This window comes from Epinephelus fuscoguttatus, linkage group LG10 (assembly GCF_011397635.1).
Source record: "Epinephelus fuscoguttatus linkage group LG10, E.fuscoguttatus.final_Chr_v1".
NCBI lineage: Eukaryota > Metazoa > Chordata > Actinopteri > Perciformes > Serranidae > Epinephelus > Epinephelus fuscoguttatus.
In genome coordinates this window covers 28,767,204-28,793,284 of record NC_064761.1, presented here as the reverse complement: position 1 = coordinate 28,793,284, position 26,081 = coordinate 28,767,204, and the positions used below count along the sequence as shown (strand labels likewise).

Below are 26,081 nucleotides of genomic sequence, written 5' to 3'. Positions count from 1 at the left end.
CAGTATTTCTGATTCTGATTTTCGTGTGTGTGTGTGTGTGTTTTTCCTACCGACCTTTACTATGAAGGTGAGGGTTCCCTTCAGTTTCTGTGGCATTACGATGCTTTGTACGGTGAAGACAAATCGGGCTTCATTGGACACCCCTGAAGCACAAGAGAGTAATTAGATATAACAAAACCTCCCAAAGTGAGATTTGAAATGGACTGAGAGTCATTACAATGTTGGTACACACCATTTTAGAACACTACAGTGAACGCAATGACTCTATACACACTACAAAAATCCATTGTTGTGCATGTGTATTGTTCAGGGAGATTGATTTCTCTATTGAACACATGCATTTTGCAGTTAATCACTAACCAGGTGGAAGTTGAAAGGGAACGGTGAGGCCATCATGTGGACCTGACCCCTCTGGCCTCTGCAGCTTGGAGTTGAGAGAGTCCAGCACGTTGAACTCCATGGACTTGAGGAAGCTGTCGCACTTGTTTTCAAATATAACAGACACCACCACCTGGCTGCCATCCTGCAGGTTTCCCTGGATGTCGTTCACCTTTTGTGGGAGGAAAATAAAATGAAATAAATAAATGCATTTGCACCAAGAATGACTGTTCAGACTCAAGCTGTCTAAACCTCCCTCCTTGTATTTCACTGAGCGATGATTATTTAAAGAAGACATACAGTAAACACAGCAGATCTGATTCATAAACCCAACACCAAAGCACACAACACTGTTTCCAAGAAACCAAGTCTGAGCACACGGAGAAAACCACAAGCACAGAATCATTCTCAGAAATGTTAACCGTGTCTGCCTCCGAGGCCGGTCCATGAAGCGCAACAAGAACAGAGTGAAACACATCTAGAAGAGATTTAATATTCTGTCACTGACAGAATGTAACCAATACCTCATCAGCATCTTCCATCATCTTAAAAGAGAGGGAGAGAAAAGGAGAGGATCTGCATACATTGTTTGCTTTTTCACTGCCACTGTTGTCTTAGATAATGTTAATAACAGCCTAAACGTTAACATTAGAATGACTGTTTCCACATTTGTCCTTAAAGAGGAAGGTTAGAATCTGCTAATTTTTGAGCAGAAAATTCAGGATTTTCCACAACCTGGATCTCATGATTGGAAATAACATTTTACTTATTAATCTCACAGAGATATGCAGAGCTGCACAACGATGGAGTTGATTAAGGGTAAACATCACATGTGGTCAGATGATTAAACATGTTTTTTTTTTCTTTTCAGCGCGCAGAAAAAAGTGTGAGGTGAATTCTGGCAAGCAAACCCACGTGTTGTGCAAATCTTTTCATCACCCCTCTGCATTATACAGTGAGCCAAAAATGTAAACACGATTCACATGATGCCTTGTCAGAGAAGGCTTTAGATACCGCAAATAAAATGATTAAATTAAACGTTATTATGGCTGAAATGAGGCCAAATACTGGACAAATCTTGTAAGGATAATGAGTGAAAGAAAAAAAATCCAAGCCCAGTGGTAAAGGTCCCTCTTTCTTTCAGCAGAATCCCTCCATCACTCACCATCTTGATGTAGGAGTTCTCAGCCAGCAGGCAGTAATTGGACATGGGCTGAAAGGAGAGAAGAGCTCAGGTCAGATCAGACGCTCTCTGTCACTCTGTATGCTAACTAGGCAACAGGAGCTGGTTCTACCTGGTCGATGCATAACAAGCAAGGCAGAGTGTGTGTATGTGTGTGTGTGTGTGTGTGTGTGTGTGTGTGTGTGTGTGTCTGTGTCTGTGTAGCGGTCAGAGGGTTTAAACAGTGCAGCTGAGAGTCACAGATCAGAATGATGATAAATTTGCATGCATCAAGTTTTTTGTAGCTTCAAAGTCAGTTACTTGTGACTTGCCCCCCCCTCAAGCATAAAATAAAAAAAACCTGCTGAGCTGAATATTTTCATTCACACTTCTGGTTGAGGTCAGGCTGTTAAACACTGATGACTAACACTGACCGGCAGAGGCTCTTCCTCCTCCACAGTGCCATTCTGCACCGACTCCTCTCCCCCTCCTTCGCTGTGGTGATGGTGGTGATGGTGCTTCTTCTTCTTTTTCTTCTCCTTCTCTTCCTTCTCCTTTTTCTGCTTCTTCTTCTTGTGTTTGGAGGACTTCTTCTCATTGAGAACAAAATGGAGACAATTTATTAGAAATTCTTTTCCTCCAGAGAGCACATACGAACTGGCAGGTCTGTGGCACATCATTTGCGTGAACGTGTGAGAATAAGAGCTGCCAATGTGCTGCGTCCCGTCAGGTCATTGTGAACTGCAATCTCTGCAGGCAAACTTTTTACTTTGCAATTATCGCATCATCGACGGTGACTCACCGTCTCCTCCATCTCGGTGTCTTTGGGCTCATCAGGCTCAGAGTCTGGTGCTGTGCCAGAGGCCGCCTCAGGCACGGGGGCTGCTTCTGCTGCTGCTGCTACTGTTGCTGCTTCCTGTTTAGACACACACCACCACAAAAACACACAAAGGCATTAGAAGTATGTGATGAATACAGTAGTGTTTGCCACTTCTGTGTTGATAGAGGTAAGTGGAGTTAGTGAGTTCACTCATTCATAAAAAAAAAAAGTCATTCATGACCAGCTGCAACCTAAGAGCTCTGTGATACCACAAACCTGATTTTCTAAACCAAGTGCATCACATGCAAGACCACTAACCAGTCTAATAAACTAAACCAAAATGTGCCTGTCTGTGAAACCAATAAAGATGTTGTGGATATCTCTGCACGTGCAGCGGCTTTGTTTTGGGCTGTTGAGAGGACGGCACTAACAAGCCACACGAGCTCCTCAGCTACAGATAAAGGACTTACAGGATCCCAGTGACAGCCTACGTGTATGCTATAGGAAGGCCCCTGTGGGTCAAAATCTGCAATCTGTTCTGCTAGTGTGACAGCCAATACAAAAACAAGTCTTGCACGTAGACATGTCGAGGCATGTCCTTAAAGGGCAGTGTATCTAGGTCAGAAGAGCTTTCACTTTGGGACTGACAGCTCATATGATTAACAAAGAATTCCTCAAAACCAAAGTTAAAATGGACAGGCCTGGTTTTAGGAATAGCAGTGTTTCCCCTACCATTATATTAGGCGGGTAAAAGGTACACTATGCAGGCAAACCCCAAAACTGTATATACTGTTTTGGTAGTAATCCCTCTCAATCGTCACTTATGACCCACTATAAGTGTGTGGCAGTGTATTTATCTGCAGCCACCCTGCACTGCCTGTATTTTCCTCTTATTTTGCTGTGGTCGGGACACTTGTGGGCGTGTACCCACAGCCAAAAACAGCACTCGAGAGAAATAAATTGTGGACACAGTCTCATTATATATAAATATAGCGAGGTGAAATGCTAAGCTAACAAAGCTTGTTTCACAGTGAGACTGAATCTTGGATTGGCTTTCATTTTCACTGAAGAGCACTGAAGTAGAGGATGGGGATGAAGAGCGATGTGTAGTTGGCCTGTTTTATGTTGGACATGTGTGAGCAGTTAGCTTAGTTAGCTTGCTGAAATACAGCTTTTCCAATACAGCAAATGTAATGTTCCTACAATTGTAGGTTGCAGTGTATGTACAAGCAGTGTAGGGAGGAACGTCCAAATTTGAATGTTGTGCTCACAAATAGGAAACATTTCCTGCATAGTATACCTTTAAATAATGGTGTTATTTTACTTCTGTGAATCATTAGGTGAGAGCAAGTTTAAGGTGCCCTTTTGTGTTTATGTTCAGCTTTCCTCATCAAAACATATAGTGTGAATCCTTGAGCTTTAACAAATGTGGTGAATGCATTTCCTTCCCCATAAAACACCTGCAAAGCAGATTTCAAAAATATCTTAAACCCTAAATAGTTTACATCATGTTGCTACATTTCTGCACACATTACCGCAGTAAAATGCTGATTAGCTTAAAATCTGCAGCAGGACTGGTGATTGCATCTCTGTGTGTGCATGCATGTGCAAGACTCGCTCATAAAAATGTTCCATAGTGACCAAAAAATTCCACATTATAGCATTAACTCAATCCTGCTTCTGTGTGCAATAGTGACACTCAAAAGGTCAAACACAAAGAAAGACGGGCAGGACCCCACATGTGATCATGGAGGAAGCAGTCAGAGGACACATGTGGTGATGCGGTGGCGACAGGAACACATAAAAACTGACTCCAGGCCACATTCCAGGGAGCCTGGAGTCAACCTCCGCTCACTTTATACCATCACCACCACCACCGACACAACAATAACGACATCCACTTTGATCTCAAGACCGACACGACACCCAGCGAGCAAAACAAAAAGCTGAGGAAGAGAACCACTGGCATTGTGAGACAAATACGCACACACTGTGTACACAGGCACACATATACACATGCTGGAAAAAAGAGGATGAGAGGAGAAAGTGTTATGTGACCTGTGAAAGAGAGGAAGTCGTGTCAAAAAGGTGAGGTGAGAAAAAAAACAACCAATCCAAACCAAGAGGGAGAACACATGGCAAAAACCAAAAATGAGGTAGATCCATAAAACATGGAGATATGAAAGAGGAATGTATAAACTGGAGAGATGAGAGGAGAGGAGGAGAGAGAAGGAGGGAGAGGGGACGACTCAACCTGGGTGTTAGAGGGCACTGGAGCGTTTGAGAGCCAGAAATCCAGATCCGAAACCTAGAAGAGGGAGGGAGGGAGAGGAGTGCGAGGAGGTGAGAGGGGTGAGGGCCAAACAGGTTCTGTATCTTTCTACTATTCATGGAAATGGATACAGAGATTACACTGTTCTATTTCATGAATAAATCAAGTATTTGGCAACAGCCTGCGCAGTCAGCTACGAGGAAACGGATACTTGATCACTAAAGCTGATTGAAAGACGGGCTGGGAAGAAGCGATGGAAGTGTTGAGTCAATGAGAATGATCAAAGATATCTGTATGCATGTAACCTTTTAGCAGAAACTGTGGACTACATGTATTAATATTCTTAAGCCAATTAATTTTAGATGAGATTATCAAATTTAATGCGACTTCTGGGTCAAATCAGATCTCAGATATAAACTGTTGCTAGGTAGAAAAACAGCCTCATTCAACCCCTCTGTAAGGACATACCTCAGCAGTGGTGGAGGCGGGAGGTGCAGCCACCTCATTAGTTTCTTCTGATTGGACCACAGGCTCGTCTGCCTGCTCCCCAAGAAGATCCTCCCCTTTGTCTTCATGTTTGTGTTTCTTCTTCTTCTTCTCTTCTTTGCTCTTCTGTGAAAAAAAACAGGAGAATAAATTCAGCTGTGTGTCACAACAAGGTTGAGGACCACAACCTCTGACTCATCTCGTCATGATGGCTGACAGCTCCTTGTTGTTTCCCCCTCTCGCTCAAACCGCTCCATAATTCTGATTTACTGGTTTTAAGGAGCAGCTTCATGACCTAGACAGAATGAGGCAAGTGTGGTTTCCAGGAGAAAAACACAAAGAGCAAAATCCTGTTGACATTTTACCCTCACCTTCCTATCCCTGTCTTTATCCTTCTTCTTTTCACGCTTTTCTTTGCTGCTCTTCTTCTTGGGCTCCTGTGAAGCGGCACTCTCCACGTCTCCGTCCTCAGCCGGGCTTTTGAGAGCCTCTGCTGCACGGTGTGACCTGACAGGCAGCTTCTCACTGTCAGCGAGTGGCCTGGAGAAACAACAAAGCACGGATACACATATTGACATTGTTTAGATGAGGATTTATGAGGTGATTACGGTCCACCTGGAGTTAGTGCCATCATCTGAAAACTTATTTTCTTGTAGTAAGTATTGATCTGTTAAAAAAGGTGAACAAGGGCTGTGTGGTGCACAACTCCACGGTACTCAGGCACATGTTCTGCTCTGTGCAGCAGCCAGGTCTCATTCAAAGCGTTGCATTAAGCCATTCCTCTGGCAGAGCTAGAAGCACTGGAACTTCCCAGACAGCTAAAAACTACACCAATAAATTCCTCCATGTTGAACTGATAAGAGCTGTCAAGCTTACTTCCCCGAGCCTGAGCCTTTAAAGCAATAAACACATGCACTGCAGCCCCCTGCTGGTTGTTCTATATAAAAGCACATAATAGAAACAATACTTGTGCTTTCTTCAAGATGCATTCAGTATTATTTTTGTTTTATCTTTCTAGAAATCTTTTGTTTTATTCCTTTGTTTTAAATTTTCAGTAAAAGAAAGCCATAACAGAAATATATGCAGACAGTTTCATCCAGATGTTTGCAATAACTCCTGCACAATCTATAATCTTCTCCATTTCTTAGTCTTAAACACGAGTTCAACGTCATACTATTAAAATAATTGTACATCATCTACTATAAATCATATCACAGCATTGGTCTAAGAGCACATGTGCTTGTTATTTCCACCAAGGCCAGGCAAGGAGTATGCACTTAAAAAACAGCTGGTGAGAATTTGGAGGCATGGCAGGTCTACCGAACTCAGGGAAGATCTGGGCAATGTGAGCAAAAGAATTATTGTACCTAACCCCTGGGATACGTTTCCTAAAAGCATATTGACGCTGATGGACTTTTCCAAGAAAAACAAGTGCCAAAGTGCTTTTAGGAGCTTATTCCAGGAGGACAGGTGGGGAGAGACTGAGTCCTGAGAACATCAGCAGCAGCCGGTTAAAGATTATAATATTTCTGTGAAACAATTTGACGTTGATCAATGATATATTTCTTTTAGGAGAATTTTTCTTCTCTGAAGGACAGAGAAATCATAGAATAGAGTGATGTGCTGCTGATGTTGTCAAGCTTATAAAAGCTTTAAAAAAGAAGCAGGGTAAAGAGGAGAGGGATACTGGCTATTATACTAAGTCAAAGGCTACGATGACCAGCAGATGCTGAAAATACTGGGAGAGAAGAGAAGAAAGAGGGAGCAGATACTGCAAACTCCAGATGAGCAGAGAAAGGACAGCTATGTTAGTTTGAGGAGCAAGACAGCTACTTAAGAGAGAGAGAGAGAGAGAGAGAGAGAAAGAGACAGAGAGGCAGTCCATGTACATTTGGAGCCCAGGTCCTGCGGCTGGAGTGCTACTCACCTACGCCCAGCCATCTCCACCAAGCTGCCCGCACAAAGAGGCAGGTGTGGGTGTGTGTAGGCATAGAAAAAGAGGAAGCAGAAAGCAGACCGCCATGAGAAAGAGTGAGAGGAGGGAAAGGGCCGCGTCACAGCGGCTGTGACGCTACGGCCGGGAAGGTCAGGAAATAATCAGGCTGAGAAAATATCAAGTTAAAAAAATCACAACAAGACTCAACTTCAGCAATTCTCTGCTCTAGATTCGGACTGAAAATCACACTTTTAACGATTGGTTGATTGGCTCAGACAGATGTGTAAATGATGGCTTTCAGCAGCTTAGACGTTATGTGCTTATATCAGGTGTGACATTTACACAAGGGTCAGATCAGTGTACAGGAACACAGTGTGGACTCACTTGTCCAGGTCGATGTCCAGGGCTTTATGGGGGTCATTGGGATCTTTGTCATCATCATCACTGGGTAAGGCATTCTGAAATCCACAAAACAGAGCTTGTTACTCTCTCTAGATAATCTTCTATCTACAACACAGCAAATGTGAAAAGATCAGAGATATTGGCTTCCAGCTTCAGAGCTGAGAACCCAATAAACCACGCAAGTGATTAAAGCACTTAATTCTGACTGAGATACATGTCCACGTTAGAGATCGTCCAATAGTGGGATCTAAAGGCCGATATAATAACGATAGTTTGAAGCAGGAAAAAGCAGATGAATCAGATGATATCACCCCCATGAAACAGTTTCAGAAATGAACAATCTTTGGCTTTATTAGATGTTCAGCTCTACAGTTGTCCAGTTTCTAACTCATGGTAGAAAAATAAATATAGAAACATGGACATGAACATCTAACTTGAAGTATCTAATATAGAAATTTGGAATTTAAACTAACTGTGAAAAATCTAGGGGGATGATTTTAATTCTTATTGCCACTGTTGTCCCTCAAACTCAACCTGAGATTCTCAGGCACGCAATCACATTACCTTACCTTTGAGTATGGAGTCTCCATGCAAAACTATGATCAGAGATAAGCAATATTTCTGTTACATTCAGTTACTTTAGAGTATTTAGTAACTGATATTTGACAGGGCTGAAAAATCTCAAATGCAATTTTAAGCAAGATCATTTAAAGAGAAGTGATATGGTGTTTTCAAGATACTTTGTCCGTGATTCATCAAAAATTAAAACAAGAAAGGTCAAAACATAGTATATGGCTGGACTGTGTATGAAATGCTGAAGGGCTTTTAATTTGAAACAGGAAGGTGCTACATTCACTCACAGACTCAGAGGCTGAATCCAAATGTCCACCCTCTGGACTCGTGGACTGAGCCCTTGTGGACTTCTGTAGTATGTAGTGTGACGTTAACTGTCATCACTCTGCCAGGGCAGAGACTGCAAGCGGCTGATAGACAGCACTCAAGACCGTTTTACGCATTGCCGTGGAAACGGTCAACTGTCGCTGCTGTCATATTGACATATATGTCATATGAGCTGATGAATAGTGCTTACTCACGTGTCCCTGCAGATAACAAGACATAAATGCCATGTATAACCTTTTTTGTGCCTGAACAAAAATGTATTAATAGATCTCTATATAACAGCCTATAGTGTTCAAAAACATTGATGTTTGTAAATTAGGACAGGATCTCAGTAAATTGGGCATTACTTATATTAGAGACTCTGTTTTGTTGTTTTTAGGCCATTTTTTTTTAGCCACAATAATAAAATGCATTCTCAGTCCCTCTACTGCTTACATTTATACATATTTCTGTTTCATGATGTGGTTGAATATTATTTCTGGCCCACGCAATTCAAGTAGCATTTTAATAGACCTAACTATCAATTACTGTTTTACACATTCAGAAGTATTTTTTTTTTGGCAGTTGAAAAACCCACAATGTCACGTCTGTATTGCAATGAATTGTGGGTTATTAAATCAGTGAAGTCTGCTGAAGTCTGCACCCCAAGCGGACTCTTTGGGAGTCTGCAGAAAGCCAGCTTAAGGCCCCTTGTGGACTGGATGAATTGTAGCTTTGAACAGCCCTAAGCACTCCTAGAGTTCTCGGGAACGCGCCAGCAAAGTCCGCAAGTCTGCGAGTGCAGTGAAATGCGGACATTTGGATTCAGCCATAGACTTTTGTGCCAGCGCCAAATCCCCCGGACCAATCAATTGGTCGACCTCTAGTCCGCAATCACAGTTTGTCAGTTGGCATTAATGTTTTGAACAATAATAAGGTCAGAGTAATGTGTTAACAGCATTATAATTTAGAGAGGAAAACATATATACCTTTTATTTTTCTACATTAAATTAGAGTCTCATGTCAAGTGCAAATTATCGATGCTGTGTGATGTGCAGAATCACTGATATCAAATGTATATTATTACTGATGATGACACCTGTCAATTCAAAACTCTGTGTGATGTTAACACAGCTCCAGCGTACCTCTGGCATCTCCTCGGTAACAATGTCGACCATGTGCGCAGGCGTGATGTCCTCCTCACTTTCCGGGCCTGAATCGTGTTTCTTCCCTCGTCCGCTGCGCTTTTCTTTCCTCTTCTTCTTCTCTTTCTTCTTCTTCTCTGCTCTCTCTTTCTGCCGACGCTCCTCCTCAAGTTTAACGTACTGGTCAGACATAGGCAGACCTGCGGGACAGAAGAACGCATCATGTATTATACCTCATAAAAACAGGAGAGAAGCAAGAAAAATTTCATTATTATTTTGAACATGAACCATGACGGTATCTAATTATATTGCAGCACGACATAGTACGATGTCAGTAAAGTAAGCATTTTGATTTTTATAAAGTTTTGAAAGCTGTGAGAGTGAGGTAAAGTGTGCTACCTGGGACTTTGAGAGGCACACTGAGGTCAATCTGCACGACTGGGATGTGCTCCACTCCAGGGGCCTCCTGGTACACCTACACAGAGGAGACACTCATTTAAAACACACGCTGTTTGTTACTGTATACATTTCATGCACAAGTCTGACTATATCTATTCAGTATCCTGTAATTGTTACTTATACAACAGACCAGATTTGACAGACACATGTACTCTGTGCAGTGAAAAAGACAGCCTGGTGATGAGTGGGTAAACACACCTTCTGAGAGGATGGAGAGGCCTTGATGTAGAACGGGTTGTTGGCTTGCTCCTGCTTTCTGGCTTCTCTCCTCTGGGAGACAAGGAAAAAACAGTAACATGAATTAATCAATGAGGGCACCGCCTACCTCAGTTTAGCATGAGAGGGGAACCACATGGGAAGACAGATTCACAGGAGAACTCAGAGAAAGTCAATATTGTTTTGAAGGTAAGCATTGCATGATTATGTCTCGACTGAAAAGCACCTTCATGTCTTATTTTATGAAGTTCTGCCCATTTCCAGTTACCAGTGGTAAAATATATATATAAATATGCACTACTGTATATTTATAATATTCATAAAACAATGTTACATGCTCAATTTAACAATGCTGCATTGACCAGCTCACCCTCGCCAGCTCCTTCTCGTCCACCTCTGTGTGACGGGGGCGGGAGTGTTTGGGCTCCTCCTTGGCAAAAATAGCCTTGGGCTGCTCATCCTCAGACTCACTCTCAGATGGAGGCTCGTTGATCCAGGCATCCAAGTCCAGACTGCACAAACAAACTCAGTTACACTTCACTGGTCTCACAGTCACATGCTAGTTTCAGATAATCTCTGTGGTGAACCACAATGATACAAACAGGATTTATGGGTTTTCCTCAACAAGATTAGAAATACAGTCAAACTCTGTAATAATGTCATTTTAAAGGGGACCTACTGTGCTCATTTTCAGGCTCATATATGTATTTGGGTTTCTGCTAGAGCATGTGTACATGCTTTATTGGTCAAAAAACACTTCACTTCTTTCATACAGTCTCTGCTCTGTCATCCTCTGTCTGAAATGCTCCATTTTAGTGCCTGTCTCTTTATTCTCCCCTCCCGAAAACACCCGTTCTGCTCTGACTGGTCAGCATTTCCAGGTCTCCCGCATCTGCACCCTCAATACCTGTCATTGCAGCCGGGAAAGACTGTATTGGAGGATAGCGGCACTTTCTACTGTGAAAAATCACCAATGAAAGCTTCTAAACCAAAATCTGCAAAACCGGACATGTTCCAGTGGGAATATGATCTGAAATCAAGGAAAATTGAACAACCTCAGTAACTAAGATTACCCTGATGTTAACCTGTAGCTACATGTAGCAGTGTACGCAATATGAACGCTTGTAGTAGAGTGTTACAAGGGAAGAAGAAGGCACTGCTTGGCTCTGATGGCGGGTCAAACAGGTGCTCTTTGCTGAGGCAGGTAAAAGTATGAAATAAAAAAAGATACAATAAGTCTCAAATTAACGCCGACAACCATGAAAACAAAACAAAAAAAACAAACAAACAAACAAAAAATAGAACAGGTGAAATAATTTCATATATCTATTCTTCAAGTACAGGCAATCTAAAAGTCTGATGTGTATTGACTCTCGGTCTTCATCATGTATGATGAACCATTAATTTGAGACTTCCTTGATCTTGTTTTCTGTATGACCATATAAAGAAATCTGTCACAATCTGACGTCAGTTTTGAGCCAAAATATAGGTCGTTACAGGTCCCCTCTAATGATGGTTTTAACGCGAGTGTGTCTGTGATGTACTGAGTCAACTCACCCTTCAGGAACAGGCACTTTCTTCTGTGCCTTGGGGGCTACAGGGTTGAGTTCTCCAGCGAACAAAGCAATGACTTCCTCTGCTACTTCTACCTCTTTCTGTTGCAGCTTCTGGATGTACTTGACCAGCTGCAGGATGCAAGACGCCTGCGGACGGGACAGAAGGTGAGGTCGACAGGGAGATTAGCTGAGTCATTTACTAGATTTGTACTTAGTGGGTGACTTTGTAAGATATATGATGCCAAAGGTCAAAATGTTAAAAAGTAATGATCTCTGTTGTGACATTAACACATATCTCTCTCTTACCCTCTCCTGCACCTCCAGGTTGGCGCTCTGGACAAAGAGAGGCAGCCTGTCGATCATCAGCTGGCTGGTTTCCTGTGCTGCTGTGCCGTCTGTGTTCCCCTCCTGGCTCTTCAGCACCGTGGCAAACAGCTTGGCTGCGTTCTGTACATACACTGCCTGGATGTGGCCCGGTAGGGTGGCAACCTTAGGCCGCAGCATGGCCTCTAGCGTCTGCATCGGATTCTCCAGGTGTCTAAGGATAGAGGGAGAGGAGGTGGAAGTTTATCAACTGAAATAACACACATCTGAAACCACCATGTTATTCAAGACATATTATTACAAATTGGAAGCCCATTACTCATATGCCATTTGAAATGGAAGTTGTTTGTTACTTTTGACAAGTAAGAAGATATTGCAAGTGTCACTGAGTCCAAATTTAGGGACGCATATCAGCCCTGCAGTGTGTGTAACAAAAACGAAAGATTGTGTCAACTGTCAGTCAGGTAAGGCTCGCTTGTACTTGGATGATAAAGGAGGAAGGAAACAGAGATTGGAAGCACACTATCTAAACCGAGCTGTCAGTCATCTCCCCCCGAATTTTCTGTTATGGGCAACTGGGTCATGGCATTCCTCACTATCATCATAATACATTATGCACGGGAGTCATGGGAAAAAAAGGGCTGTTGACGAACATGTTTAGTCATAGTTTTCGTTAACAAAAATAACACTGATGTCATCTCTCAGTGTGTTTAAGAATGAGATGAATCAACGTACTCTGAAAATTCACCGCAGATCCAGGCTGCGGCATACAACACTTCGCAGATGCCCTTTCGCTGCACATTGCCTGTCAATAGGTGGGCGTTGTCCAGCAGAGTGGCCATCTGGGCAACAGCAAAGGCCCGGATGGCTTTGACCCGGATAGCCACATCCAGCATCTGAGAGGCAATGAGGTGGCCGTGCCGTGTGCCCTCTAGCCGGGTCAGCTCCACCAGGATGCTGATGTACCTGTCAGGTAGATTTGAGGAAGTGTAAAATCATGTCACAGAGTGGAAACAACATCAAACACAGTTAACAAAAGACAGAGTGAGATAAGTAAGTAAATAACTGACCATTCAAAGTTGGTAATGTACTGGTAGTTGCTCTGGCTGCAGATGTCGATGATCTTGGTGAGGAGTTCATCTCTGTAGGTGGTTCCTTCTGCTTTGTCCACATGCAGCATCAGCTTCTTTACAATCTCCATCAAGTTCTTTTTGGAAACCTGGGAAAGCAGCCATCAAATTTATACACATGAATGTACATCTTTAAAAGGTTGTTTCTTCAGCTGAGGCAGAGAGAGACAGAATGTCCTAAACACAGCTTTAAAGTCAAAGGGCACGGTTGAAGATCTTGTACAGTGACTATATATAACCTTATGCACAAGGCAACATTTATGGCCCTGTGCTACCAGGGTGACAACGACACGAACACTGAGGAGACTTAGAGGATGACAGAGAAAGAAGCAGTCATCCTCAGGGGGAGAGCGCACCTTGGGAGTGAAGAGAAAGATTAAGAGGAGGAGAGCTGCCGCCGAGCTGAGCCCCCTCAAAAAATAAAACCTTTAGCAAGTTTATTTAAAGGAAAAGTAGGTGCTGCTACAGCCACACCGACTGTTACTGTTTAGTTTTGCTCTAAGGGGAAGATGTTAAGATCTAACGTTGAAGATCAAAGTAAATGCTCTACATAGTGTTCAGCCACAACATTACAACCACTGACAGATCAAGTGAATAACATTAATCATCTTGTTAAAATGCAATGTTCTGCTGGGAAACGTCCTGTCCTGGAATTCATGTGGATGCTTCTTGACATGCACCACCCACCCACACTATTGCAGACCAAATACCCCACCTCATGGCAGCAGCACTACCTGATGGCACTGGCCCCTGAGCAGGACAATGCACACAGGACAAACCAGACCCCAATCTGATCGAGCATTTGTGGCAAGAGTCGGTACCCCAGAGGTACCTCTGATCCATGGAGGGGCCTCCTCGGATCGAACTTGGCTCTGACATGTCGAGGCATGGACACAAGAACTCTGAAGGGTGTCCTGGTTGTGTGGTGCGGTACTAACACATCCTACAGATACTAGATCAAATTGGGATCTGGGCAATTTGGAGGGCAGGTTGACACCTTGAGCTCCTGTACAGTTTATGCAGTGTGGCATGGAGCTGTTGCCATCAGGGGTTGTACTTGGTCTGCAAAAGTGTTTGGGTGGGGGGTGCACTTCAAGTGGCATCCACTTGAATGCCTGGACCAGTTTCCCAGCATAACATTTCAATCTAATGACATGATCTATGTTGTTCACGTCACCTGACAGTGTTTTTGATATTCTGGTTGATTGGTGTATTCTGAGCATCATCTATCTTTTCAGTTTCACACGTTAATGCATTGGTGAAAAAAAAAAAATTCTCCTCTGTGGCACCCCTACCACTGGTATGTAGTTACACAACCAGCAGACTCAAAGATACTAACACAAAAAAATACAATAAATAAATTGATGTGTAAAACAAATGTCATTGCCTCATACCATGCCATAGAGCAGGTCCAGAGCTCTCAGGCGAATGGACTCGTCCTTGTCGTCCAGACACTGGAGGATGAGGTCCTTATGAGACTGCACTGACTTGGGGTGGGTCTTCAGGATCTTTGACATGGCCAGCAGGCCCAGGTACTTCACTACAAAAACAAACATGACCTCAGTGGGTTTAAAAACAGATGTACCTGCACCCTTAGCTCTCTGCACCCTGGCAAGCAAATGTGTATTTACTTTTATCAGCTGATGTTATTCTCGACAATAACAATGACGTATGTTGTTATAGTATTTTCTCATTCAAGTTCCTATCATCTACACACCTGACTATCCTTCCTTGACTGTGATGCAGTTACACAACAAGTATAAAACCTGGTTGTGCAAAAACTAGTCAGTCTCTAGTCATGCTATAAGGCCTAGCTGGCTGCAGCTAGAAAATATTTTCAATAAAATCTGACAAATTTCATCTTCCCTGGAATAATCTATAAAACACATATGGAAGTGATACAAACTAAATATAAAGGAAAGGAACACAAAACATACAGACCAATGGAAAGGACACACAAACACATACACACGACACAACACACATACTGGACACAGTAGTTTTGTTTTGCTTTATCCTCCGTCGTATCCCCTGGCAGCTTTTCGTACTCACCAAACTGATTATTAACGATTCAGAAATCTGCTGAATCACGGCTTTCTGTCGATCATTTGATGTGGCAGAGACAAATGCCTCTCAGGTTCTTGGATCGATAAGTGTGTGCATGCAGTAGTGACCTTGGGGCTTTAGGTGAGGCTGGTCACTGCGGTGAATACACAGCAGAAATGACCGGAGACGTGGCCTCAGTGCAGATGCAGGAGACAATGACACTGAATGTTCCTCAGCAATGGGAAAGTGACAGCAGCAGTTCAGTAGAAGCTAACTTTCTCTCAGTGAGAAAGGCGTAAACAATATTTAAAATGTGAGATGGTAAAGCAAAAACTTCGAAGATTTGTTTACTAAACTCTTGCCTTCAGTTGATCTGTTCCTGTGGTTATTCATAGCAAAAGTGGAATAAATGCACTGCATCTGGTGTATGCATTAACACACACTTAACCTATAGAGACTTAGAGACTACAGATCTTCACCTTTTAGTAGACTGCAGTACATCTAACTTATTAAGAATGATTTATCAACTGATTTTCAATCCGACAATAAAACTAATATGCTTTATATATTTTGCTTGCTTAAACAGTAATGGACTTCCAAATTGGCCTCTTTCTTCAAGAACACTTCATCTGCAAAATGACCAGCTGTATATCAACGTCTTACCCCAGGTTACGTTGAATTTGTGAAAAACATTTCTCGCATGCCTTCACAGTGAACGAAGAATCCAAAAAATTAAGTAAAACGGGGACTGTGTTTAACAACAAAACAATATCAAAATATCAGTTCATAAACTCTAAAGCGTTACAATATAAAACATTAACGCCAATGAGCAGTGGCCCCGAGTGTGCCTGAGCACGGGCGTGCATATGAGCTCTGCAGCGTTGTGAGTTCAAACACATGGGTGTACACAGGCACGTCCCTCGGCTAAGCATAAGACTGTTTGTACTGACATGTTTTATCATAAATCGTAATGTTTTAGCGAAGAATACATGTGTTGGGGAAGTACTAAGCATGCAACAGATTAAATGAGACTTGGATTATACTGCACGGCTTCCGTGAGAGTTTGTAAGTGGATATTTTGATATAGTGTTGTTGTTGTGAACACATGGTCCCCATTTACTTCAATTCATCAAGAATGTTCGCCTTTTTTGGATTCTTCGTTTACAGAGGAGCAATACAGGAAAAACAAACTTTTCTTCACGTATTTAAGTCAACACATGTTGAGTAACTGATATATAAATGGCTATTTTGCGGGGGAAGCGTAACAGCCTCATAGCTGTTACTTTATCTTTCTAACAAGAGGTGCGGTGAAAGGATAAACAAAACCTAAACCACAGGTTCACAGTCTGCTCTATTAACATCAGAGGTCTAAGTCTACTCCACACACAAAACTATCTATGTATGGGTGTCCAGATAACTCGAATGGCTGGATGACGTATTCTCAGCTCCCGTGTGCAAGGGAGTGTATTTATAGAGCCACGCCCAATGTTTGAGAATCGCAAACTGGCAACAAGTTGTTTACTTTTTGAGTCAAACACAGGGTTTGTGTGTTGAAGCGGCGGTGACTTAAGTGAAATGGTATTCTCAACAGGCCCCCCTAATTGAGAAAGGCGCTGTGATGATGTTCGAGTTATCCAGAGTCAGGGGGACTACGTTGTTGTCGTCTAAGAGGGTGGACTGTTCCATAGTCAGAAACACGCAGACAATGAGAAAATGACACACTGCAGGCATTGACAGAGGGCTCACAGTTCTGGTCCGAGTCTTCTATCAGGATTCGCAGTTTCTGCACACAGAGCTGAAAGAGAGAAAGAGACAGAGAGAGCAAGAGAAAAGGAGCCATTAACATCACGAAACCTTTCCACACCAGTTTCAGTCTTGTCATACGGGCACACTAAACAAAACAGGAATGAGACAAACAAAACTGGGGAAAAATGGAGCTTATATTGGGTGATTCAAAATGATTTGTTCATGCCTTACTGAGAGTCACAACAACTGAGAGCAAGAAAAAAAGCTTTATGAGTCTTATCGTTACCGTGTCTCTACCTTACATGTTTAAACAGACAGATTTGTGACCAGGCAGAAGCATGCATTGTGGTTCAACTGGGGTGGAAAGGGTTATGATTGATATTTAACCGAATGAAAGTGCAGATGGAAGAATGGATCTTAGAGGCTTACCTGGATACTAGCACTGTGGTTAGGCATCCCAGAGGACAAGGAAATCAACACTGCAATGTGGGACAAAAAAGCAATTAGAGCTGAATGTGAACTTTTGTGAGAGGAATAAAAAAAAGGCTTTAGGATGTGGATTTAACTCCTATAAAAAGAAACTAAAATAGAACGAAAACACACATTAAACTCAATTAGACACTACACCGCACACACTGAATACCAGAACTGACCTGCAATCACAGTGTTGACACATTCATACAGCAGAGACATGGCAGAGGTACTGTGAGAGAGGAGGACAGGTAGAGAAACAGAGACAGAGAGCAGATTATTATTGATATACCTCTCAGATCAAACTGCGTTAACCATCTGTAAAAGTAGGTTATTGTTGAGGGACTTCATCTCACCTGTGAATTAAATTGGTCAGAGGTTCGATCAGCTTCTTCCCCAACCGTGGCTCCAGCGGTGTGAGCGCACCGAACTAAAGCAAACACAAAGAGTGCCACAGCAGATTATGTCTTGCATCAGAATTACCGCTTTCGTTAAAGGTTGAGTCCATTTGAGTTGAGTTGAGTTCCAAATGGAAACGCCCACTCAGCTGTGGGCTATAAGCAGTGACTCAGGTTGTAGCGCTGATAACAATTATAATGATAAAAACTGAAAGGGATAGTTTGGATTTTTTGAAGTGGGGTTGTATAAGGTACTTATCCATAGTCAGTGTATTCCCTACAGTCGATGGCGGTCGGCACGCCCCCAGTTTGGAAAGCAGGCAGGGAGACCGCCATAAAAGCTAAGCAATATACTGCTGTGGACGGGGGCGGCAGTAAAACAAATTTTGGCCACCTGAAAGAAGGCCCACTTTTAAAAAAAAAAAAAAAAAAAAATCAATATCAGTTTAAGTGTACTCTATATTTATAATATTTTCACTGCTTTACCTTGCTGTTAATTGTCAGATATCTGCCTTTCCAAAGCCACCAGAATCCTTGAACAAACATGGTGTCTACAGCAGTATATTGCTTAGCTTCCATGCTGGTCAGGGGGTTTGAGGAATACAGCTAATATGAAAGGTCGATATTACACAGTTCTCAAAGAAGGCTGGGCTCGGTCATGAGGGGACAACATTAGGCAGGTTTGTGGGTATATATGTAGCAATGTCATCATGCAGAAACCTTGGGTCACGTGGGAAAACATTTTCAGAAGGGCTTGGCAAAACAGCACTTTGATGCTACAACATATGTAGTGTACAAAATCTTAATGCTCGGACTTGAATAGCACTACTACAATATCACTACTGAGAAGCTGTAGGCTGATATCAAAACCTTCAAAAACAATCATTTCATAAACACTAAAGAATTCAAGGTCTAATGCTGTGAAAAGGTGCTCTTATTTACTTGTATCAGACTTGTAACTAATCTTAGAGAAGAGAGGTGAAAATAAAATGAGCAGTGATTCTGTTCACATGAATACAACTTGCTAAGCAATGCAACCTATCATGTGACTTCACTATATTTGCCAATGGAGGCAAATGCTAGTGGAGCAACTAGTATCATTTCCTCTTTTATGATGGATTTATCCCTGTGTGATTGGTGCAATACTGCAAGAGTCAAACAAAACCATGGCTTTGTGGTGCACAGGTTATAGTAATTTGCTGTTTTCCCATAGTATTAAGAGCAGGACAGTAACATACGACCATATGTATTTTCTTTTTTTCTTACACCAACTCTCAAAGGCAAGTTCCCCGTATCCCGTTGACTCACCAACTTGATGATCTTAATGAGAACCCAGTTATTGGTCGACGAGGTCATGAGTTTGAAGAAGAGCGGGGCCAGAGACAGGTAGTTCTTCGGATTTCTTCGAGCCAGCTCACAGATAACATTTACTGCTGCAGACTGGACACCTAAAAAAGGAACAAAGATGATCAGAAAACAAAAAGTAATAAGAACTGAAGGCCATAGCAGTGTTTCCACAAATGTTTTTTCCAGCAGCTGTGCTGAAGTGCAGGAGTGTTTCAATCAATATTGTGACTCCAACATTGCTTGTAAAAACAACTGATGGCTATTTACAAGAAGCACGCAGATACAAGTTACCTAGATAAAAATGTATCCAAAGAGTTAAAGAGGTTTTTGAGGATGACATCAAAACTAAAGTTGTTACAGTCGTCCCCGGTGTCCTCTAATCAACCCTGCGCTTCTAATCGCAGAGACAAACGACTCAAATCCTGGAGGAATGCAGATGAGAAATAGCTGGCATATATAAAGATGCCATGTTGGTCATGTGGGCACAAAAACAAGCTAAATACAAGCACTATCAGAAAACCACTAGTGGAGTGTATCACACACTCAGCAGAAGAAGAAGGGAGAGATAGAGAGAGATGGTGTATCTGCTATTTGCGCAGCCATTTGTTGTGCCATCATCAGCAGTGAACATTTTAAGGAGTAAAAGACAATGCAAATTTCTTTTCACCTCACATTGCATTTAAATATCCTTTTGACAACAGTTGAAACTAATCTTTGCAACACAGCACTTCCAGAATCTCCCGCCCAGTAAATAATGTCTCACTAATGCACAGTAAATAAGTCTGACAGACGCAGACCCCGTCCCATGTCATAAAGTCAGATAAATGCCCCGTGAGATGTTTTTGTCTGTGCAACAGAAATAGTCCTGGGAGAATATTCCCAGACAGGCTGGCAGTATCGCAAAATGAGCCTTCCTTAATCTCATATTCTAAGTTGCTGAATATTTCATAGGGTTCAGGTGACAAAGCACAAGCTTCCTGCGTAACAGTCTGAATGCGGTGTCTCTCCTGATACCTGGGTCTGGGTCCTCCAGTTTCTCCTTGAGCCTGGGGAAAGCGGGTCGCAGGGACTCTGGGTACTTCAGAAACACCTTGTACATGATCAACACTGCCTTCTTTCGGATGTAGGGTTTAGTGTGGGACATCTGGGGAGGGGGGGGAATAAAGACAGGAGAGGCAGCTGTGATTAAACTAGAGAACGAGAACAACTCTTTTTACCTCTTTTTAAGTTCTAAGATAAATAAAGACACAGGTGGAGGAAAATAAACTGGAGCCACAAGATAAAAACCCCTTGACATACTCTCCATGACTCACCAGTGTCATGATGTCATTGGCTAAGTCCCGAGCCAGGTCAGGGGTCACAAAACAAGAGAGGCCAGTGAGGGCAACACCTGTGTCATACTGGTTGGGACTGCTGAGATCCTGGGAGAGAAAAGAAGGAAAAATAGAAATGAATAATCCATAAGACAGAGAAAGGTTGGCCGAGGGAGAAATTTCAGTCAAGAGATATTCATGGAGCGCGCAGAAGAAGAACACTGACCTTTCGGATCTGATTGGTCGTCAGCATGATGACATCGGTGCTCTCGTGAAAGCACTGTGAGGCCGCCAGGTAGCCAATCCTCTGTGGGAAGAAAGAATTACATACTGTGCTGCATTTTAATTGTGTAACTACACACTGTATATTCCAGTGCAATGCTATTATTACAAACACTCATCAACCTACAGCAGTTCCATGGAGATTTACCTGCACCGTACATTGTGTGACTATTCCTTGTACTATTTTTGGGTGAGTATCTATGTGGAGAAATTAACTTGAATGCAACAGCAAAGGACAGTTTGTGACTCAAGAATAATTTCCTGACAAATCCACACCTGGGCGTACACCACAGTGATATCAACGTCATGACCATTAATCCAGAAAGTGACTTGGTTCTGCATTTCCAACACGTCCGATTATATACCAGTCGTACCTTGTATGTGAACTTGGAGGAGCTCATGACTTCAACGATGTTGAAAGCGGCCCAGCTGACATCATAGCCCAGCATCTGAAGCTGTAACACAGAGAAGAGACAGAGAGGCCTGTGGGTGATAAAACGGAGGAGCGGGGCTCTAAGCTGTCTCTGTGGTGCACAGAGAGGCTAAATGATTTGGGCTGAAAGCTCTCAAAGTGGGCACAGACGCCAATTGCAAAAAGCCATCTAAACCTAAATGTGGGCCTCAGCTATAAATAGAACCAGTGCTTTCATTTTAACAGAATTTGTGCACCGTTCTTAATAAGTGCCGGCTGCTGGCTATTAGGCTGCGTACTCACTGATCTTCAGCTACAAAACAAAATTTGTACATGCAGTCTTGCAGCACTTTTATAAAAATGTATTACGTGATTTCTAATTGGTCACTCCTATTTGCCACTGATGAAGCCTTGAGCCACAACAATCGGCTTTGATTCAACATGATGCTGTTTCAATAGAAAAGATAATATACAAAGAACCAAGGCCATGTGGGGTTTGCTTGGTGCAGTTATCATAAAAAGACAGAATTTTCCGTTGTGCGCACATCAACACAACATGTCACACTTGCAGAATATGAAATTGGACCAAATTCAGTGTATTTTTTACCTGCTTTAGAGTCATATAACAAAACAGATACTTATAAATTGCTTATGATCAAATCTTCTGTGTTATTTTGGATGTTAAATATTGAATTGATTACCCTGATAGTGCTATAACAATAGGGAGACACTGTATTGTATTTAATGAGCTGTGCCCTGAAGCAGCCACATGGTCTGTGTGCATCTTTCCAAAGATACAAAGGGTAGAGAGCAACGATGGTGCCATTCATTATGTGTATCAGTGTCTGTGGATCACCTAGAAGTGAAAGACTAACAGAGTTAATGATTCTGAAAAGGGTGCTGAGAGATCTTACGTAGGTGAGCTTGCACACGGCATTGGCTTTGACGGCGATGTTGTCCTGCTTGAGCTCCTGTTTGATCTCATCGATGCATGTGGAGATGTACTTGGCCTGAAGGCAGACAAAGGAGAGGACAAACAACAGACACCAGATCAGATTAGGTGGAGTGATATCCGGATTGGGAGGCTGCTACCAAGCACCAGGAACAAGCTGAAAAAACCCTGGTCTGTGTGTTGCTGCTATCCGAGACACCAGCCAGCAGAGGTGGAGCTGGATAATTGTTTTGCGAGTCCTAAGTCAAATCAAGTCAGGCAAGTCCTGAACTTTATCCTTGACTTTATAAAGTTTAATAATATGCTTCTGGCATCAGCCAAAATTCTTTGACTCTGGGCTTTATGTTGTAAAGTCAAACTCATGTCATGAGGAAATCACATTAGGTTCAAAGTTATGCCAAGTCTTGAGTTATAAAAATTCATGGATTGTGTCAGAGTATGCCCCACAGCTCCACAACCATAATTTTGAGTTTCAAGGTCTTGGCTGAAACATGGCATGTGGTTTGGCTTGTAGACCAACATCATTTCCTTCTCTACCAGCCCGACACATTAAAAGGCACTGTGACATTTTCATCGCTTATGGCCTGATAGCTAGAAACATGCTCAAACACACTACACAGGAGCTCAGGTCTGGGAACATACTGCCCATGCTTACACAGCAAAACATTTTAGCCATGAGCAAAAGATTTAATTGTATAACTCCAATTACACGGCTGCTAAACACAGGTTATTTTATGCAAGTGTAAAGGTAACAGGTGACTCAACAGCTCTCCCATCCTCTAAAGCATTTTAACAAATGAGTGTTTGCCGAAGCCTCACGCCTGAATGAATGAATGAAAAATAGCTGTTCTTCTGACTCCTGCTGTAATACACTAGATTTCCTAAACTAGAGAGCAGAAGGTACATTTCATTCAGCAGTGGGGTCAAGCTCAGTTAGACCTCTAGATAGAGCAATCAGTCAACCATTGTTGAGAGAAGCAACCTTACAAAATAAACACACACACACATATAGCGCTGGAGAGTGCAAGTGCGTGCTGGTCATGTGTGTGCAGTCATGAGACAGCACAGTGACAGGCGGAGGGGGGGAAGACTGAGCTCTGCTGTGGCTTCTGGAGAAACTGTGGCTAGCAGGGCTGGAGGGCAGGCAGGGAGGGACTCAAAACGAGATCACCAGACACACACAGTGCTTCTGCATCACACTCGTCTTAAATGACCAATTCAGAACCCATAGAAATAACTGAAATAGTTGACAAAGGGCCAACAAAGACTATCTTTCAGCCAACAATGCAGACTGAGCTGGAGGTAAACTGAGAGGCCTGTGGTTTCCAAGCGAAAAAATGACAGCTGGAGCTAACTAGAGCTGACGCAAATTACACACAGGCCTAAAATTCTTAGTGGTAATCTCACAGAATCTCACTTAGGACATCCTCACAATACTTTTTATACAATATGCTCACTGTTCCAAAGGCGTGGGAGGGAGAGCGAATGAATGAACCGTGCAAAGACTCAGCACACACGTGAAAAACAAACTGTGGGCTGGCCAGGAAAAAGTCAACACACACTCAGGCGTGCACACACATACTCAGTGTATTAATATTTCAGCAAACTGTCCACTGTTGACTGGGCAACCACCACCTTATCTAGGCTGCCCAGGTTGGGTTACAACTGGTGAACATCTCGGCAGCCCATACACTGAATCAAGAGATCAGGCGTTGATAGCCTGGCACAATAGAGCTTATCTAAGTGCTTGATTTTTTTAAAATATTGAGATATAAATACAGGTGACATAATATGCGAGCGAAATGTGTGTAAAGCCAGTCTGATGGTTGAAAATTGGATTTTTAACTGAGATGGGAAGCAAGACAAATCTGCCACGTTGAGAAAGCAATGAAATCCTAAAGCTGCCCTCAGGTTAGACACGCTGCCTCTACATTTCACACCTGTCCTACAGCTTGAGACAGGTGTGCACAGCACCGCAGCTCTGTGCAGGGATCCTGCCTTACATCCACCCCCTCCTACTACCTGACATAGCACTTTCACAGCAAGGTTATACACAGCAACACACAGAGCTTGTATGAGGAGCAGGCTGGTGTGAGAGATGGAAACGTGGCTGCCCCAAACAGTGCCCCCTATTGGCCCATCCATCCCACCCTGCTCCCACTCAGGTTGTGATGAGCCTGTCATCCCCCACGGAGATGTGACAGGGATGACATCACCTTCAATCACTGTTGGGGTGCTCAAAAGGAGCTGCTGGCATTGTTATTCCACACAATCTACGAGTTTATATGAGATTTAATTCTCTATCAAGATCCAAAAGGTTCATATGTGCATTTTTAAGCTCAAAGTAAACAAGACAAAGAAGTTAGGCCTCTTCTACACTCCATATAATCAGAGCATCACATAATCCATTCAACAGTCGAGTGACTCTGGTGTCCTAAACTTAATTAACACACTAAAGACCTCTTAATACTTCTCCCCAAATGACTCAGTCACGAAAGACCAATGACTAATAAAGTCAGCAGCAGTTGCCAAATCGTTAGACTGGTCACATTCGCAGCACTCAATGGTTTGGTATGCCGAAAAGTAATCTCCAGGTGAACTGTGATAATCTACGGAGCTGCTTCCTCTGACTGACAGTTAGCTAGGTTAGCTAGCTGTCACTAACAACTCTTCGTGTAGCCTTACTGCTTAAAACCTAACATGTAACGCTGCTAAAAAAAAAGTTAACACCAACAACCATTCACTAACCTGTTATTTAGCGTATGTTAAATTAGCAACAGCCGTTTAAACCCGGCTGTGTTAAGTGACTGTTAGCTAGCGGTTGAAATGACTGAGCGGACGCTAACGTTAATTTACCTAGCGTTAGCAATTAACGTTAGCTAGCTCTAGCTGGTCAACGATAACGGTTATGGCAGTGAGTTGAAAACATTAATGAATGAGAGGGTGAAAATATTTCAGGTGACAGCGTTTGCTCGTCGGGAGGGGTTTTACCTCATCTTCCTTGTGATTCCTAATGCCACGTACTAAATCCTGAAGATTTTTATCGAACATCCGATCGATGCTCCCTTTGACAATCTTCAAAGCCATGTCTGCCTGTGACTTGTACCGCTTTTATCCTGCGGGTGCCAAGCAGCTTCCAGGGGTCTAGTGGGTGCCGACCGACCCTCTAGACAGTCTCTCATCCACCCGGGTACCGTGCGTGCAGGGTCCGCTGCTGTTTACCAAGCCCGGGCAGATGAAGCTGAGGCCAGACGGGGCGTCCTGTGCTGTGCAGAGACGCTGGCAATGGATCAGTGTAGGAAATGGCTGACAAAATGGCGTCTAGAGTCAGCTGACTTGAGTATTATGCGAGACTCTCATGTGGGAATCGGCGGATTTAAAGGTCCAGTCCACCCATTTAGAAAAGCAGTTTTATGACAATACACTTACAAATAACCTATTAAATTAAAAAAGACACTATTAGTATGAATATTTCTGCAATAATTCCACATAATATTAACTTATGTTACTGAGCCCCTTAACATGCCTACAGTAAGTGGACCATGTAAGAGCAATGGGCTGTTTCATACACTTAAGTTGATATCAAACACATCAAATGAATTAAAAGCAACTTTTACACACCAAGAAATAACATAGAAACAAAGCCATGCTGAGATTTTTATTCAAGTCTCAACTAAGTGATAGAAATGCTTTACCAATTTACATAGCACTAAAAACACCTGTTGTATGCGTGTGACAGGAAAATGTCAAAATAGGCGGCAGCTACATGAGATCTCAATAGCTTTTAAGGGCAGTTTTCAATCTGTACATTTATTCCATTTATTACGCAAGGTACTGAAAGCAGACACTACAGGGGGAGGAGACGAGAGTGCAAGGTGTTTAACTCCACAGCAGTTATTATTTTAGACAAAAACTGTAAATGCAAATATTTGCAAACAAGGCTATAAAA

At 42.6% G+C, this 26,081-nt stretch overlaps 1 protein-coding gene across 4 annotated transcripts in view; it reads right to left on the bottom strand.

Annotated features, from left to right (window-relative positions):
- The window catches only part of ap3d1 (adaptor related protein complex 3 subunit delta 1), a 29,572-nt gene extending 4,137 nt beyond the window's left edge, over window positions 1-25,435 (bottom strand). Inside the window, exons 1-30 of one of the 4 annotated variants that reach the window (XM_049587341.1) lie at window positions 25,124-25,435; window positions 22,095-22,190; window positions 21,143-21,223; window positions 20,713-20,793; window positions 20,487-20,594; window positions 20,188-20,317; window positions 19,135-19,274; window positions 17,785-17,858; window positions 17,611-17,660; window positions 17,387-17,436; window positions 16,958-17,006; window positions 14,560-14,705; window positions 13,106-13,254; window positions 12,771-13,001; window positions 12,018-12,249; window positions 11,713-11,858; window positions 10,526-10,667; window positions 10,138-10,209; window positions 9,880-9,955; window positions 9,481-9,680; window positions 7,439-7,512; window positions 5,490-5,658; window positions 5,101-5,244; window positions 4,615-4,668; window positions 2,343-2,456; window positions 1,975-2,130; window positions 1,544-1,591; window positions 903-923; window positions 361-550; window positions 55-143 (exon numbers count right to left, since the gene is read on the bottom strand). In XM_049587341.1, the coding sequence (XP_049443298.1) occupies window positions 55-143; window positions 361-550; window positions 903-923; window positions 1,544-1,591; window positions 1,975-2,130; window positions 2,343-2,456; window positions 4,615-4,668; window positions 5,101-5,244; window positions 5,490-5,658; window positions 7,439-7,512; window positions 9,481-9,680; window positions 9,880-9,955; window positions 10,138-10,209; window positions 10,526-10,667; window positions 11,713-11,858; window positions 12,018-12,249; window positions 12,771-13,001; window positions 13,106-13,254; window positions 14,560-14,705; window positions 16,958-17,006; window positions 17,387-17,436; window positions 17,611-17,660; window positions 17,785-17,858; window positions 19,135-19,274; window positions 20,188-20,317; window positions 20,487-20,594; window positions 20,713-20,793; window positions 21,143-21,223; window positions 22,095-22,190; window positions 25,124-25,219 (3,408 nt within the window). In that variant the 5' untranslated portion in view covers window positions 25,220-25,435. The remainder of the gene's footprint in view (window positions 1-54; window positions 144-360; window positions 551-902; window positions 924-1,543; window positions 1,592-1,974; window positions 2,131-2,342; window positions 2,457-4,614; window positions 4,669-5,100; window positions 5,245-5,489; window positions 5,659-7,438; window positions 7,513-9,480; window positions 9,681-9,879; window positions 9,956-10,137; window positions 10,210-10,525; window positions 10,668-11,712; window positions 11,859-12,017; window positions 12,250-12,770; window positions 13,002-13,105; window positions 13,255-14,559; window positions 14,706-16,957; window positions 17,007-17,386; window positions 17,437-17,610; window positions 17,661-17,784; window positions 17,859-19,134; window positions 19,275-20,187; window positions 20,318-20,486; window positions 20,595-20,712; window positions 20,794-21,142; window positions 21,224-22,094; window positions 22,191-25,123) is intronic. The other 3 variants (XM_049587342.1, XM_049587343.1, XM_049587344.1) reach the window with 3 other exon arrangements.
- Between the last annotated feature and the right edge of the window lie 646 nt (window positions 25,436-26,081).